The sequence below is a fragment of the Megalobrama amblycephala genome, linkage group LG8 (genome assembly GCF_018812025.1).
Source record: "Megalobrama amblycephala isolate DHTTF-2021 linkage group LG8, ASM1881202v1, whole genome shotgun sequence".
In the NCBI taxonomy this organism is placed as follows: Eukaryota; Metazoa; Chordata; class Actinopteri; order Cypriniformes; family Xenocyprididae; genus Megalobrama; species Megalobrama amblycephala.
Window position 1 is genome coordinate 1302368 of NC_063051.1, and position 18166 is coordinate 1320533.

Here is an 18166-nt window from a genome sequence, read left to right on the forward strand (position 1 = left end):
GTCTTGCACAGTGTACACTCTAAAAAATGCTGGGTTAATCACAACCCAAGTTGGGTTAAAAATGGATAAACCCAGTGATTGGGTTGTTTTAAACCAGTGGTTGGGTTAAATGTTTGCCAAACCTGCTGGGTAGTTTTATTTAACTCAACTATTGTTTAAAAATGACTATATGTCTGGCTTAAAATGAACCCAGAATATTGGAAATTAAAAATTAGACTCATAATTACTAGAGGCAACAATAATAATCAAAAGGTGAACATTTAATAATAAGCTATTTAATAAATGTTTATTGTTTGTTATTCATTAAACATATTAATAAATGTTTATTATTAAATGAATGTTAATTTCCAACCTATTTTGGGTTCATTTTAAGGCAGCAATACAATTTTAAACAATAGTTGAGTTAAATAAAACTACCCAGCAGGTTTGGCAAACAGTTAACCCAACTGCTGGGTCAAAACAACCCAATCACTGTTTTTCCATTTTCAACCCAACTTAGGTTGTTTTTAACCCAACAATTTTTAGAGTGTACAGTTCGGTACAGGTTTACACCACAGATCTTGTATATATATGAGCAATATCACACTCGTAGCCGTGCGATATGGCTGTATATCAGCACGCTGTGATTCGTCCGTAGCGGCCTCGTGCCGTAGGTAATCACAGCGTGCTGATATACAGCCATATCGCACGGCTACGAGTGTGATATTGCGTTTATACAACAGTTCAACGGCACGAGTGTGTAAATAAATAAGAACAACAACGGAGTGTCTTTAAAACCCTCCGCCACGGATTCAAATCTCAATTTGACAGTTGGACCAAGCCTCCATTACTAATTCTAAAACGTCACTTCAGAACTAGTAACGAAGGAACGTTTCAAAACTCAAGTTGTCAGTTGAACCAAGCCTCCGTTACTAACTCTAAAACGTCACTTTAGAACTAGCAACGAAGGAACGTTGAGTCGCTTCATTGAAACACATTGAATTTTGTACAGTATTAGAGAGAGCAAGAGCGAGAGAGAGTCTATTACCTGTGTCTGGTATATTGCATTACATTCATTCTTCAAGTCGATGTCTATAATATTATATCCTTTATACAAGTCCGTTTGAATGTCCGCTGAGGAAAGCGATCTTTGTATTTGTCCTTTTCCGTAACATCCATTACACCACAGCGCTAAAACAACTTCCTTTTGCAAAAGTTCCTTTCAATTTAAAAGTCTCTTGTGCTTCACTGACTCATTCTCCTGTAAAGTGTTGCCGCCATCTAATGGCGTATTAATGTAACGTTCACTCAATCCATATTACTTAATGGACATATAAAATCATATTTATTAACAATAATATTTAGAACAACAAATAAGCACAACTGTACAGTTCAGTCAAACATAAAGCACTAGTAAAAAATTAGGTCACCATTTACGCTTGTATGTGGGTTTTACAAATATTTAACGAATGAAAAGGATTTTAAAGAGCTTGTGACAAAACCTCCTAACTCCATTGGATCCTCAAACTGTCAATCAAGCCTCACTAATCTGCCTCACCTCCTGAATAAAGTGCGCACGCAGTTTGGACATCTCCTCTGTGCAATGCAAAGGTAAATAAAGATCTGATGTTTGAAAAAAAATTGTAAAGCGTTTTCTTTACTCAAAAAAACCATATGTTTATAAAGTTTAATGTTTTACGTATTTGAAGAGCTGAGAAGAGTCTGATATGTCCCGTCTAGTTGTAACCAATGTGCTATATAAGGATGTAACGTAACGTTTATTATTATCAAATTTAATATAGCACAATTCGACTTGCTCTGGAACAAATAATAGATTAATAAGACCAAAGATTGCCCGTTCTATGTACTCAAATTGAATTATGTCTCATGTTTAACCACTATAAGAGCCAGCGGCAAATCCCCGAGGCACTGGCCGAGATGAAGCTGTTCTCGGCGGTTACAGAAGCACTGAACGGCCGCTGACGCACTCGAGCTCGCATCTCCGAAAACGTCAAAACAAATTGTAAAATAGGCGCTGTTATTAAATATGAGTCACATATTTCAGGTCTAAACAACTACATTCTCGCCTAAAAAACTATTAAAACTACAGTTCGTGGTACAAGAAGTAGTATTTGTAAAAATTACGGTTGATTTGATCGGCCGCCATGACGGTCACTTAAAGCGGAGTGATACAAACGGTGAAAAGGTAGTAGGAGTGCTGTTATCACTGAAATATCGCATGGCTATCAGCCAATCAGATTCGAGAACCAGACAGAACTGTTGTATAAATGATGATATACAATACTTGTTGGAATGTTGGAATGTTCTCCAAAGAATGTTGACAGAGGAATGAGTCTGTGTGCTTTTAAATTAAAAATGAGGACAAAACGGGGACAAACACACATACACACACACGTTGCCTCCGAGCGATACACACTCTTGTTCTTTTGCGTGTCTGTCATTGCATTAGTCAGCGGCTGCCTCTCCGTGACATTTGCTTGATGAGGATTTCATTATGGCTCTGGGGCTTCGGCATTCCTTTAACAGCGTAATGATCCCGCATGGACGACTGTCAATGAAGATCAGGGTCAAAGAACACGTAATTCCATTCTGTCATTTCCCTGTTACCTTTTAATAAAACATGAGAAGATTGGATGAATCATCTACGGTACGATTCCATCTTCGGCCTGCATTAGCCTTGTGCTTTTTCTATAATTGTGGGCTGTTTTGATGTGTTTGAACTATTCTGATTCTGCACGAACACTGTGTTTTGAAACGTCTGTCTAGACTTGCTCTGGGTGGCCGCTGACGTGTGTAGGTTTATACACTGCCATAAGAGCTCATCCATCAAACGCAGCCACGGCTGAAAGCAAAAACAAGCTCAAGTAAAATGAGAACATCTGCTGCTACATTGTGTGTTAAAGTGACGTCCCTGTATTCAACATCAGCATCGGTTTGTGGGTTTATCGGCCGTGCTGCACTTCCTTTTCCTGACAAAACCTCTTCCGGGTCATATTACCCTTCAAAATCAGAGAAAATAAATTAAATTAGCTTTAAAAAATGACAGCAATTTTTTAAGATCTGTTTCGCATTGATATAAAAGTACACTCTAAAAAATGCTGGGTTAAAAACAACCCAAGTTGGGTTGAAAATGGACAAACCCAGCGATTGGGTTAAATGTTTGCCCAACTTGCTGGGCAGTTTTATTTAAACCAACTATTGTTTAAAAATTACTATATGGCTGGCTTAAAATGAACCCAAAATAGCTGGTTGATTTTTAAAATTAAAAACCAGGTGCAATTAGAGGCAACAATAATAGTCAAAAGGTGAACATTTATTAATAAGCAATTTAATAAATGTTTATTGTTTAATAATTGTTCATTGAACATTAATAAATGTTCATTTCCAGCATACTTTGGGTTAATTTTAATTAAGCAATACAGTAATTTTTAAACAATAGTTGAGTTAAATAAAACTACCCAGGAGGTTGGGCAAACATTTAACCCTACCGCTGGGTTAAAACAACCCAATTGCTGGGCTTGTCCATTTTTAACCCAACTTGGGTTGTTTTTAACCCAGCATTTTTTAGAGTGTAACAATATATTCATGACAATTAAGATTTTCAAAAATCTCATTATTGTAATGCAAAAAAAAAAAAAAAAGACATTATTTAAATTATTTATACATCACAGCAGTATCTCTTATGATTCCCTTCATGTATGCAAATATAACAATATATATAATTGTTATATTGAGCAAACATTTAACCCAGTGGTTGGGTTAAATGTTTGCTTAATCTGCTGGATAGTTTTATTTAACTCAACTTTTGTTTAAAATTACTGTATTGCTTAAATTAACCTAAAATATGTTGGAAATTAACATTTATTAATATATTTAATAAATGAACATTTATTAATAAGTTTATTGCATAGTAATTAAACCATAAACATTTATGAAATTGCTGCTTATTAAAAATTGTTCACCTTTTGATTATTATTGTTGCCTCTAGTAATTATGTGTCTGATATATATATATATATATATATATATATATATATATATATATATATATATATATATATATATATATATATATATATATATATATATATATATAATTATTACACACACACACACACACACACACACACACACACACACTGTGTTGTCTGTACAATATTCACTCTTTAGTTGCCCAAAAAGTCACCAGTCGGAAAATCTTGAAAAACCGTAAATATTTATTGATGATTTCAGTTGTATTTTTAGCCATACATCTGCATTTCTGGGTGGACATTTAAGGGTGCTGGTTTGGGGAAAAACACGACCGCTGCACCCCAACTCGATGCAATCGCTCTAGTTCATCAGCCTCAACCCAACACAGAATGAGCAAAAACCAATCAAATCACCCAAGGAAAGCAATCTGGAAACGTCTTGTTGGCACACGCACAAATCATCGATGAACATGTATATCTTGGGATATCTGAAAAATAACTGATAAAGAACCTGTCGGATTGCCTGTTTTGTTTCTTGTTGTGTATTGTGCCATGTTGTCTTTGAAATTTCCACTTGAAAACTTCCTCCACAGGAAAGACTCAATGCTGAACGTAACTTCCACAACAAGGGATCTGGATAATTAGTCAAAAAGCAACACAACACACAAAATGTATGAAAAGACAAAACCAATGCTCACGAAACCTGTCAAGGAATTATTTCACTTCAGAATCAAAGAAAGAAATATTTAGTTATATTTTGCAGAAAGTAAATTAAGCCTATTTATATAGTGACATTATTTTTATGACAATTAAGCACATTTTCCTTAAATTATCATTAATGCAATAAACTCTGCACCGTATTTTCATGATTTATCACATTTTTTTCTTTTGTCAAATCAATGAATGTGGTTCAGATAACATAATATTTTTAGTTTCTGTTGAATAAACCAATCGCCTTCATTGTAGTAACTCAAATTTTTAATGTCAATAAACTCAAAATTTTAAGGCAACCAGGTAACACTTTAAGTTAAACCAATAATTCTTTTTTAAAGTGTGTAAATTGAAAAATACAGACATTTTTCAGGGAAAATGTGCTTGATTTCCATAAAAAACAATGTCACAAACCTCAAATCCTCAAAACAGACTTCATTATCTTCATGCAAAATGTATTTTCTTATTTTATTCTCTTGATTTAGATGAAGCATGACCTGGACATGTTTTCGTGAGATTCACCCCATCACAGCCGTTACTTTTCTCCACCTGAAACGGTTCATATTTTACAAAAAGAGTTTCTAAAAAATAAATACAAATATTTTCAAGACTGATTTACTGTCGCTGATAGTTTGCAAACTCCCTTCAACAATCCCACCCCAACTCTTTTTTTTTCAGTCAACCTTGTTTTTTTTACCCACAGGTTATTCAGTCTTTGTCTGTCATCCTGACAACTTCAATATTCTTCAAAAATTATGTCCATTTTTTGTATTTCAGTCCATTGCCAGGATGAATAAATAAATAAATAGAAAGCAATAAATACATAAATATTGTTTTACTTTTTTTGTTTGTTCATTTTTCTTTAAATAAATACATGTTTATTTAAGGTTTTTTAAATGTTGGTATTTAAAAAGACTTTTCCATTGTCTTCGTCCAGATCCCAGTGAGTTAAAGTCCTTATTTCCACAGATGGGCAAAGAAATCACAAAAAAACTGCAACAATGAGTGTCTTGTGTAGTGCATATGGCACGGCCCTACTTCTTCTTGCTCTCGCTGACAGGTGAGAAGATGTTGGAGGTTTGCCCAGCACCCGGCCTACTGCTCTTCTCCAATATTTGTCCTGAACTTTTCCACAAGACAAGAAGTCACTTTGCAAAGTGTAATGGGTGACATTAAAACTCTCCGGACTGACTGGGAACCAAAAAAAGGGCCACTGCGGAACTGTGGGCAAAAGCGGCAGGGAGAAAAAACGACCGGGATGTAAGGGCCTCCGAGAGCGTGCTAGGACCCCTCTTCTTCAGCTTGAGCTGGGGCGTAGTATCCAGCCAGCTGCCTGAAGCGTGGTCCCCAATCGCTGAGGTACGAAAAGTCCTGCTCTGAGGTGGTGGACAACGTACGGATGGAGCTTAGCGAGAGAGCCGGCGAGCTGCTGCCCTCGAAAGCGTAAGTCTGGAACGAGTCGTAAGGCGGCACCGATAAGTCCGCGTCCGCCTGCTCGACCTTCTTGCGAATGTAGCCTTTGAAAACCGAGAAGTCGGCCGGCCCGCCGTCTCCTACCACTCTGTTTTGGATCCACTGAGGGACGGAGCGCAGGTCCGGACCTGAATCCGAGCTTTTGACCTCTGGAAAGTCGTAGAGGCTGCGCAGGGCGCTCATGTCGTACGCCTGGGTGTCTTGCTCGCCGCCGCCCTCGTCGTTGTATTTGATGACGTTGTCGCGCATGTCCTCCTCGTCTTCGGACATGCGCTGGCCCTTCCTGTGACGCTTGAGGGTCAAGATCAGCAGCACCAGGACTACAGGAACAATGAGAGACAAACAAGAGAGACACTTTATTTCACAGATGTTAACATGAGATTAGAATGGACCTTGTGTTATGAAAAATCAGAAGATTTTTTTTTTTTGATCTTTTGAAATATAAAAGTTCTTTGTACGGAAGAGGATTAGGGCCAAGCAATAATAAAAAAAATGAAACAATCTCGAGATTAAAGTTGTTAAATTTCAAGAAAAAACTCGTTAAATTTCGAGAAAAAAGTCGAGATAAAATGTTGCGAATAAACTCGTTAAATTACGAGAAAAAACTCGTTAAATTTCGAGAAAAAAGTCTAGATAAAATGTTGTGAATAAAGTCATTTAATTATGAGAAAAGTTGTTAAATTACGAGAACAAATTTGTTAAATTACGAATTTGTTCTCATAATTTAACGACTTTTTTCTCGTAATTTAATGACTTTATTCTCATAATTTAATGAGTTTATTCTCAACATTTTATCTCTGCTTTTTTCTCGAAATTTAACAACATTTTTCTCATAATTTAATGAGTTTATTCTCAACATTTTATTTCGACTTTTTTCTCAAAATTTAACGAGTTTTTTCTCGAAATTTAACAACTTTAATCTCAAGATGGTTTTATTTTTTTATTATTGCTTGGCCCTAATCCTCTTCCGTATCTTTGTACTATTAAAGTTGAAAAAGAGAATTTATTGGAATGTACCTTCGAAAACATAGTGAACTTTCAGAAGTAATGAGGATTAATTAATTAAAAAATATATATACATTATTGTTCAAAGGTTTGGAGAAATTTAAATTGATCAAAAATGGCAGTAAATAGATTTTTAATTTTACATAACATTTCAAATTTTAAATAAATTAACTTTCTGTTCATCAAAGAATCCTGAAAAAATGTATTACCGTATTCATATGAAGCAGCACAACTGTTTTCAACATTGATAATAATCAGAAATGTTTCTTGAGCATCAAATCATCATATTAGAATGATTTCTGAAGGATCATGTGACACTGAAGACTGGAGTAATGATGCTGAAAATTCAGCTTTGATCATAGAAATAAATTACTTTTTATTATATATTCACATGAAAAAAAGCTGTTTTAAATTGTAATAATATTTCACAATTTTTACTGTATTTTTGATCAAATAAATACAGCCTTGTTGAGCAGAAGAGACTTCTTTCAAAAACAACAAAAAAGGAAGAAACATTGTGGAAATAAAATGGTTTGCAAAAATCACTTCATGACATTAACCTCACAATGCAAATCTTGACCACAGCAGTGAGGAAGCTTAACTAAATGAACCTTTGACTCTCATTTAAAAACATAACATTAGAGGTGAGCTTTGTTAACATGTCTCAACATCACTTTTCATGATAAATTATAACACATTAATACAGTTTATTTAACATGCGCAAAGCCTACACATGTGTCAGGCATCGCAGTTTCCAAGAAAATTGCTTATTAGAAAACCAAATTGTCTCAAACAGGAAAAGGAAAATCCATTAACCTCAAATTGACTCTTCAGTAAACAACCGAGCCGCTTGTACAGCAGAAGTCGACTTCTCTCAGCGGATCACACCACAACACGACGAGGATATTAACAAACAGATCCTGGCATCGCATCGCAGCTAGGGAACTTGTTACAAACCACATCTTAATTTTAATGAGAGACTTGTCCTTTCTGTAGCATTTCAACTAGTGCATCACAAGAACAACACTTGACAAAATAATCTCACAGCAATTTCTATTACAACTGACCCTCTGCTAAGCTCCGCCCATTAGATTAGAATACTGCACACAGCAACAGCTGCTAAGACAGGATTGGTCAATAACATTCTAAGGCGGAGTTTGTGAAGGATCAATCGATTGCATTATTCATTAGCATTTGAGCCTGCTATTAAGTGATATATCTGCCATCCCAATGTCTTCATTTACTAACAATACATGATTGAGAGGAGAAGTGTAGAAAGGATTACAAATAAATGAGACTTTCACAAAGCTTTGCCACGAGGTGGAGTGCAGATATGAATGAGGAATTAAACATGAACTGAAAAGGCAAACAATTGAGATGGATCATTTATTAAATTAATGAGTCTGAAAACAAAAGCGGCATCTCTCTCAATAAACCAATGAATCCTTAATCTGAGCTGAATTATGTTAATTAGCGTCTGCGTTTGTGATTGCATACTGTCTTTCGTACATTCGATCTGTCAGTGCTGTTTAAATAAACACAGAACCGGAGGAAAACTCACTGCAGCATTCACAGATATGGCTGGCTCTTTGAGGTCATAGAAAAGTCCAACCAATTACAACTTGGGGAACACTGATGCATTTGATTTGGATATCATGTTAGGAAAGAAAATGTCTGACCTAATTCCATCCATGCATCTAAGTCTCCTAAAAGTGGAGACAAAAGCAGCGATTTAGCAATGTAGGTTACTACGCTTGTGGAGGTTTTGAGATTGACTGTTCAAAAGTAGCTTGCATGCACAAACCCATAACCCAAGGTATTAAAGGGGTCATGAATTTTTGAGCTTTTGATATATAAGAGGTAATCGAGCTATGAAAATATCTGAAAACTTCCTTGTTAGTCCAATAAAAGCTTTTACTGACACCAGGCCCTGATCAACAACTGATCCTGGAATGTGCCTATCTTAGGTGAAACTCCGCCTCCACAGAAGAAATCAACGCCTCCTTCATCATTGCAAAGTTAGCCCCGCCCACTGGTGTGTTAGCGAGATGATGAGGAAAGAAGAGCGAAACAGGACTAAAAATAACATTACCTTTCAAAGGATCCTAATGCTAGGAATATGATTATTTGAATGTCTCAGTTAAGCTTTACTTATTTGTATTCGGTACATTTCACTGTGGATTCTTTAGTAAATTAATCGCATTTCGGCACAGGCTTTGCAAATAGACTTTTACGATATGGACTCGACAGTAATGCAACAACATGTAAGTAACTGTGTTAATTCTAATATCTGATCTGATATGTAATGACTCTTCACATTGTTTCTCTTAGTAGGATGAAAAAAAATCTGTTATTTAAACAGTGCTTAAATTATATAAAGAACGCTCCCTTTGCAATCGCTGGAGCTGTCAATCAAACAGTGCGAGTTTATCAGTGATTGAGTTCTGGACTCCGGCCAAAACTCCCGATTTATTCAACAAATCTCTTAGTTGCATCGCGTTTGCACTGTTAGTTATGATGAAAGCATTCGTTAGTGTGCAGAAATTGAGTTGCAATGACGAGATCACTGCTTTCATGCGCTCAACAACATGTCTGTGATTGGCTACAATGTTCATCACTGCAACCTTTCACGCCACGATCTAAATATAATGTCATAGATCAAAATGTAATAAACACTTTTCAGCAGACATGCCCCTTAAAACAGAGCGTTCAAATAAAGGGGCTAAAATCAGGTAGGAAAAATGCCTTTTATTTCTAAATTATGACATTTTATTATTTCTAAATTATGACTTTTTTGATGTAAAAGGCATACTAACATTATAACATTAAACATTATAAAGCAATAAAACAATGCAGTTCATGACCCCTTTAAAAACTCATGCATACACAATTTATAACTCAAATCATGTTGTTCATTTTCTAAGCAATCAGATGATTTTATGGTCCAACAGACCAGAATAAACTGTAGAGATTAGAATATAACAGAGACATTTCAGTAATAAACCACCTAGCAACACCCTAGCAACCACATAGCAACATCCAAACAATCAGCTACAACACCATAACATTGTAGCAACAGGTTTTCTAACACTCAATGTAAAATGTTTAAATTTGCAAAAAAAAAAAAATAGCTGGAATAATTGTTATTTATCAATTTATGTTTATTACTATGTTCTTAAGTTTGTGTGCACTGTGCTATGCTGTAATTTTAATGCAGTGTCATGTTCACAACATCACTGTGTTTTATGATGATGTGGAATGAAGCATGCACTGTGTTCAATTTTGTTGTCTGCTTTTTGCTGGACAGTACATCGACATTTAATTAAGTCTTCTGTCATCGTTTGGCTCTCCATCACACAGCTCACATAATATAAACAGTAAACATGCATTTTCATTGTTTAAGCATTAAATACTGTACTAATAACATGTGTGGAAACTGCAACTCGAAAAGCGTTTAGTTTACATCACAGTCCCGTTGGTTACTAAAAGTCGCAAAACTACAATTTCAATTTAAAAGCTGCAACGATACAAACTATCATGAAGCATAAGCTCAATATAATGTCTGTGGCGCAAAGTTCACATTCAGTAAGTGATCATCTGAATATTTCATTAAGCATGTTTTCTCTGGAGGCACATGTCTGATCAAAGGCTATTCATTTTACATAATTATTAATGTTATAAGAGAGCCATTGTCTTGGCTGGCGTTCTAATCTTGAGAGCAAAACGTTTGGGGTCAGGGAAGGATTTCTTTCATCTTTCCTTTTGAGGACGAATGACAAGGATGAAAGCTCTCAGACAACCATTTTGAGTTAAAACTGCAACAAAGTTCTGAAAGTGCTCAAAAAAAATCATGCAACATTTCTCAGATTTGCATTCATTTCAATGCAGGCTTTTAAATGTTCTTTTTGAGTTAGAAAAGCTCTTGCTCTAATTAACCCAAGACTTTTTTTTCTAAATATATTCCAAAAAATAGTAACACTTTAGATTAGGGAACACTACTAACTATTAACTAGTTGCTTATTAGCATGCATATTACTAGGATATTGGATGTTTGTTAGTACCTACAGCACATATTAATGCCTTATTCTGCATGATCATATTCTGCATCCCTTAATCCTAAATTTAACAACTACAACTACCTTACTTACTATTAATAAGCAGTAATTAGGAGTTTATTAAAGGAAAACTCCTAGTTGATAGTGAATATGTGTTCACTAATCTAAAGTGTTACCTTAAAAATAATGTAAATTTTAGAACTACTGTACCCTCACTTTCCTTAAACAATTTTTTCCCCCCTTTATTAAGCTGAAAACTCCCTGCTATGATGCCTGGATGCTGCTATATGTTGCTATGCGGTTGCTATGGTGTTCTAGGAAGTTATTTAATGGTGCAAGTCAAAAGAGTCCATCCTCAAGTCTCTGTGATCTTCTGGCTCGAGTTTCTGTGAGTCTGTGGATGAAAATCAGTCAGATCAGTAAAATACGCCCTTATTTTAAGGGAAAAGAAAGTGTGCATTTTAAACCAGGGCATTTACACACACACACACACACACACACACACACACACACACACACACACACACACACAAGACACAGAAGGAAAGATAGAACGATACAACAATAGATAGAATGATAGATAGATAAAACAACAGAACGAACAAACGAATGAATGGTAGATAGATAGATAGATAGATAGATAGATAGATAGATAGATAGATAGATAGATAGATAGATAGATAGATAAAACAACAGAACGAATAAACGAATGATGGATAGATAGACAGATAGATAGATAGATAAAACAACAGAATGAATGAGCGAATGAATGAACAAATGAACAAACGAACGAACGATAGATAGATAGATAGATAGATAGATAGATAGATAGATAGATAGATAGATAGATAGATAGATAGATAGATAAAACAACAGAATGAACGGACGAATGAACGGACAAACGAACTAACGATAGATAGATAGATAGATAGATAGATAGATAGATAGATAGATAGATAGATAGATAAAACAGAATGAATGAATGAATGAACGAACGATAGATCTATAGTTCGTTCATTCGTTCTAAGAACAAACGATTGATAGATAGATAGATAGATAGATAGATAGATAGATAGATAGATAGATAGATAGATAGATAGATAAACCAACAGAACGAATGAACAAACAATAGATAGATAGATAGATAGATAGATAGATAAAACAACAGAACGAATGAACGAATGAATGAACGATAGATCGATAGTTTGTTCATTCGTTCTAAGAACGAATGATAGATAGATAGATAAAACAACAGAACAAACGAACGAACAAATGATAGATAGATAGATAGATAGATAGATAGATAGATAGATAGATAGATAGATAGATAGATAGATAGATAGATAGATAGATAGATAGATAGAATGATAGCAATATTAATAGCAATGCCTTCTTTAGCAAACACCACCGATTCTAAGAAATCCTATTGGATATGCTTTACCTGACACATGTCAATCATCAGGCATCTTTCAGATCTCAGCCAATCACAGCCCATTGCTTTCCAAAAGGTACAGGGGAGAGTTACATAAGCAAAAAATGCATTTAAGGACAAAAAAAAAAAATATATATATATATATATATATATATATATAGAGTGCAGACTGCGCACTAGGAAGCTTGTTTTATGGATGGCTTTTCTGGTAGAAGGGAACACACAAGTGTATTAAAGTATGAGCGCATTATGAAGGCTCTAGCTGTGAAGTTGAAGCTAATTTTGCTCGCCGTGAACCATCCGTCTAACGCTGAGCTTTGCAAGCAGCTCCAACCATATGAAAACTGACAAAGCGGCATACAAACAAGGCAGAAAACGAACAACACACTCTGCCCCTTTCCGGAAATGACAAATGAATCTAATACGGCAATTTCCAATTCACGAGCCGTAGCCACACCTGGAGTTTCATAACTTCCCTTTCACATTTCACAGGACAGACTGGTGAGAAGTATTATTACTTACTACTGTTTATTTCTTTCAGCCAGCACTTTCTGTCAGTGTTCATCTACCCTAAACATGTTCAGAGGAGAAAAGATGGCAGGTATATTAATCTGCATAACTGCCTCGCAATAGGCCGGTCTGCAGTTGTTTACTGACCAACAAATGGCTAAAAAGAGCGAATAACGCCGGTGCGACTCCTCACAGAAGCGCACAGCTCCCTGGCTCTTTGATTCAGTATTTTCCCCTAAGTCTAGGAGAGATAAGTCTTTGACCAAGCTCTCCCTTCATGTTATTCTTCGATTCTGGCATGATCAAGGACTCTAAATGGCCAAGAGCCAGGTAAAGTGAATTGAGTAACACAGACTGCATTTGCAGTGTATGATGCATACTAAATGGCACTCAGCATTAAAGTGGTAATTCCTGCGAAGACGACACGAGATGCATGCATACAGACTAGTCTTTAGACACATTAGGGGATTACATGCATCGATTACATAGGCTGGTTTAGAATGAACAAGAATTGAATCACTAAAAGGTCGCAGCACTTTTTTTTCACCATACTTGCTCCATCTGGAATGAGCTACAAATCCAGACCCCTGTCGTGGCCTACGCTCTCACAGTTGTACTGAAGGTATGGGGTGAAGAACCATATTATGTACCTGCCCTTGTGAAACATGTTGCGGCTCCTTGCCGTGCAGATGTTCGGTTAAGCGGACCTGACAAGACGGCTAATTTACCCTTGGGCGGCGGGTGGCCAGGACTCCCATCATGGCAGATGGGCCGTAATTGGGACGGATGTGTGCAGATGCCTTGCTGCGCCCAAATGGATTTATCACGTCACCCTCAGAATGAACTGATGGAGGGGTTGTTTGTTTGAAGGTAATTAGGCAGAAATTTGTTTTCATTCCCTCCTTATCATGCCACAAATTGATCTAACAGGAAGGGTGCGGCGTTCGGGGAAGGCTGTGATCAGGAGGGACACCCTCTTCCCTTCAACGTCATGAGATCTATCCGATCTGTGCACTCGGAACAAGAGGAGACATTCTCACTAGAGTAGAAATGACTGGACTAGACTACAATAGAATAGAGTCTCTTAAACCATAAGCCCACTATGAATTTTATTTCCGATTCCATAAATGAAATAAAATAAAAAAGAGAAAAGAGAGGCTGTGCAAATTGAATGTAATCAGAAGCCAGAAACTATGCTTTCAAACATCTAAGGTTTTGAACAACTAGCATTAAACTTTCATCCGTTTCTGCCTTTCAGCTTCACTGTGCTGCTTCAGTTTTAATTGATGTTCATTTCAGAAGAGGATCATATCCTTTGGGATGACAATTAAATTGAATTATTTATTAGAGATCAATTTTGAGGTGCTTCGCTCACACATTAAAACTTATGACAAGATGACGGTTCAACACGCCCCCTACTTTTCGGCACGGCCCTAAATTTCTATCCGCCCCCTGCCTTTTGGCATGCCCCCTAACTTTCAGCATGCCTGCTATCTTTCGACATGCCCCCTACATTTTGACACACACCTCACATTTTGGCACAACCCCTACCTTTCATCACGCCCCCTACCTTTTGACACACCCCCTACCTTTCAGCACACCCCCTACCTTTTGACACACCCCCTACCTTTCAGCACACCCCTACCTTTTGACACACCCCCTACCTTTCAGCACGCCCCCTACCTTTTGACACACCCCCTACCTTTCAGCACACCCCCTACCTTTCATCGTGCCCCCTACCTTTTGACACACCCCTTACCTTTCAGCACACCCCCTACCTTTCATCACGCCACCTACCTTTTGACACACCCCCTACCTTTCATCACACCCCCTACCTTTCAGCACACCCCCTACCTTTCAGCACACCCCCTACCTTTCATCACGCCCCCTACCTTTCGACACACCCCCTACCTTTCATCACACCCCCTACCTTTCAGCACGCCCCCTACCTTTTGACACACCCCCTACCTTTCATCACACCCCTACCTTTTGACACACCCCCTACCTTTCATCATGCCCCCTACCTTTCAGCACAACCCCTACCTTTCAGCACACCCCCTACATTTTGACACACCCCCTACCTTTCAGCACACCCCCTACCTTTTGACACACCCCCTACCTTTCAGCACGCCCCCTACCTTTTGACACACCCCCTACCTTTCAGCACACCCCCTACCTTTCATCGTGCCCCCTACCTTTTGACACACCCCTTACCTTTCAGCACACCCCCTACCTTTCATCACGCCACCTACCTTTTGACACACCCCTACCTTTCATCACACCCCCTACCTTTCAGCACACCCCCTACCTTTCATCACGCCCCCTACCTTTCGACACACCCCCTACCTTTCATCACACCCCCTACCTTTCAGCACGCCCCCTACCTTTTGACACACACCCTACCTTTTGACACACCCCCTACCTTTCAGCACACCCCCTACATTTTGACACACCCCCTACCTTTCAGCACACCCCCTACCTTTTGACACACCCCCTACCTTTCATCACGCCCCCTACCTTTTGACACACCCCTATCTTTCATCACGCCCCCTACCTTTTGACACACCCCCTACCTTTCAGCACACCCCCTACCTTTCATCGTGCCCCCTACCTTTTGACACACCCCTTACCTTTCAGCACACCCCCTACCTTTCATCACGCCACCTACCTTTTGACACACCCCCTACCTTTCATCACACCCCCTACCTTTCAGCACACCCCCTACCTTTCAGCACACCCCCTACCTTTCATCACGCCCCCTACCTTTCGACACACCCCCTACCTTTCATCACACCCCCTACCTTTCAGCACGCCCCCTACCTTTTGAAACACCCCCTACCTTTCATCACACCCCTACATTTTGACACACCCCTACCTTTCAGCACACCCCCTACCTTTTGACACACCCCCTACCTTTCAGCACGCCCCCTACCTTTTGACACACCCCCTACCTTTCAGCACACCCCCTACCTTTCATCGTGCCCCCTACCTTTTGACACACCCCTTACCTTTCAGCACACCCCCTACCTTTCATCACGCCACCTACCTTTTGACACACCCCCTACCTTTCATCACACCCCCTACCTTTCAGCACACCCCCTACCTTTCATCACGCCCCCTACCTTTCGACACACCCCCTACCTTTCATCACACCCCCTACCTTTCAGCACGCCCCCTACCTTTTGACACACCCCCTACCTTTTGACACACCCCTACCTTTCAGCACACCCCCTACATTTTGACACACCCCTACCTTTCAGCACACCCCCTACCTTTTGACACACCCCCTACCTTTCATCACGCCCCCTACCTTTTGACACACCCCTATCTTTCATCACGCGCCCCTACCTTTTGACACACCCCCTATCTTTCAGCACCCCCCTACCTTTTGACACACCCCCTACCTTTCATCACGCCCCCTACCTTTTGACACTCCCCTACCTTTTGGCACAACCTCTACTTTTCGGAACACTTCCTACATTTCAGCACATCCCCCAACTTTTGACTACCTTTTGAATCAAGTTTGAATCAATTCATTTATTCATTCAAAATCCCTAACTAAAAGTATGAGCAATAATGATAGTAATGCTTGACTGAGCAAACACGGTAATTAAACAGAAAGGATAGCCTTCTTATGACCCACACACAACTTATAAATGATTTACAGCAGGAAAGATGAGCAACAGAGAGGAAAAAGAAATGCTCAGCTGACTGAGAACAATTCATGTCGCATACTTTCCCATGATGAGCGACTGCAGAAGACAGAGAGAGAGAGAGAGAAAGAAATAGAGAGAGAAAGAGAGATGGAAAAAGCTCTAAGTGGCGAGGAGAGAAATAAAGACAGATATACTGAGGCCAGAAGAAAGTCATAAAACTTTCAGCGATGACAACAGAACCGCAGTCCAACGGCTCTTCTACATGGGAACTGGAGTGCCGTGGATGTCTGGAAAGGCTGCTCTATTTAAAGAGCTCAGCGATCCGCGGGGACAGCGGTGCTGATGCTGCTCTTTTGCGAGCGAGGGCTGTATCCGTCCCAAGCTTCCCTTAACTCACCGTCCTCTGCCAGAGAGGCTGGATGTCATTCACAGAGGCCTATATTGTGTGTATGTGTGTGTGTGTGTTTGCTTTGCATGAACAAAAGCTTTCATACTGTGCCTGATAGAGGATGCACAACTGCAGTCAGTGAGCAAAGGATGCTGAATGAAATATTGATCAGCTTTCATGTCATTCTAGTTTTGTTTTTTGCCTCCTGCCACATTTAGACCAAAGAACAAGGTTGGAATGATGATGGGCCATTAAAAGAGTTACAGCGGTCGTGGAGGTAAATATGATGTGTGTGTGTGTGCGCAAAGGCAGTTCAAATGTCCAGCGCTTGCTCGACTCTATAGTCTGCTGGTCTCAATGAACACTACTGATGAAAGGTTTTATCAATTGCTCCATAAATGCAGATATTAATGCTCAAATATGCATTCTCAAGTGGATGTACTTGCATCTTCAAGATCCATCAGCCACCTGGTGATCTGTGTTTTGTTAAAAGTGAAATGATATTGATGAGTGAACCTTTCATTCATTCACATCACTGACCCACATATATATATATGACATACACACTGCATATAAATGCTCAAGAAATCTTCTGGGATATTTACTACTTAATATCTATAGACAGCATACTACAAATAATAAATGCAGGAGTGTGTAAATATGTCAATAAATGTCAATAAAGTGTGTAAAAACTTTTGACTTGTTGCATTTATTCATTTGGCAGATTATTTTTATCTAAAACGAACAGTGAATTCAAGATATACATTTTTCAAAAGGATTCAAACCCATGACCTCTGCGATGTTCTACCAGTCAAGCTACAGTACATGATGTTGGTACTCAATACGCTGTCAAATCTGTCACACTGTATCAAAGCTATAACCGTAACATAATATTACATGCATGCAGCATGAGTCTGGTGTGATAGAATCACATATCAACTCGATCTGTAAAAGTTATTCATCTCG

The 18166-nt window shown here is 38.4% G+C and overlaps 1 protein-coding gene and 1 long non-coding RNA gene across 2 annotated transcripts in view; both read right to left on the reverse strand.

Annotated features, from left to right (window-relative positions):
• LOC125273360 overlaps nt 1-1083 on the reverse strand; it is an 88377-nt gene extending 87294 nt beyond the window's left edge. Inside the window, exon 1 of the long non-coding RNA XR_007186059.1 lies at nt 1028-1083. This is a non-coding gene — a long non-coding RNA (uncharacterized LOC125273360). The remainder of the gene's footprint in view (nt 1-1027) is intronic.
• A 3113-nt stretch (nt 1084-4196) lies between these two features.
• Nucleotides 4197-18166, reverse strand: part of LOC125273361 (cadherin-22) — a 240439-nt gene continuing 226469 nt past the window's right edge. Inside the window, exon 13 of the mRNA XM_048198623.1 lies at nt 4197-6474. Coding sequence (XP_048054580.1) covers nt 5963-6474 — 512 coding nt within the window. The 3' untranslated portion in view covers nt 4197-5962. The remainder of the gene's footprint in view (nt 6475-18166) is intronic.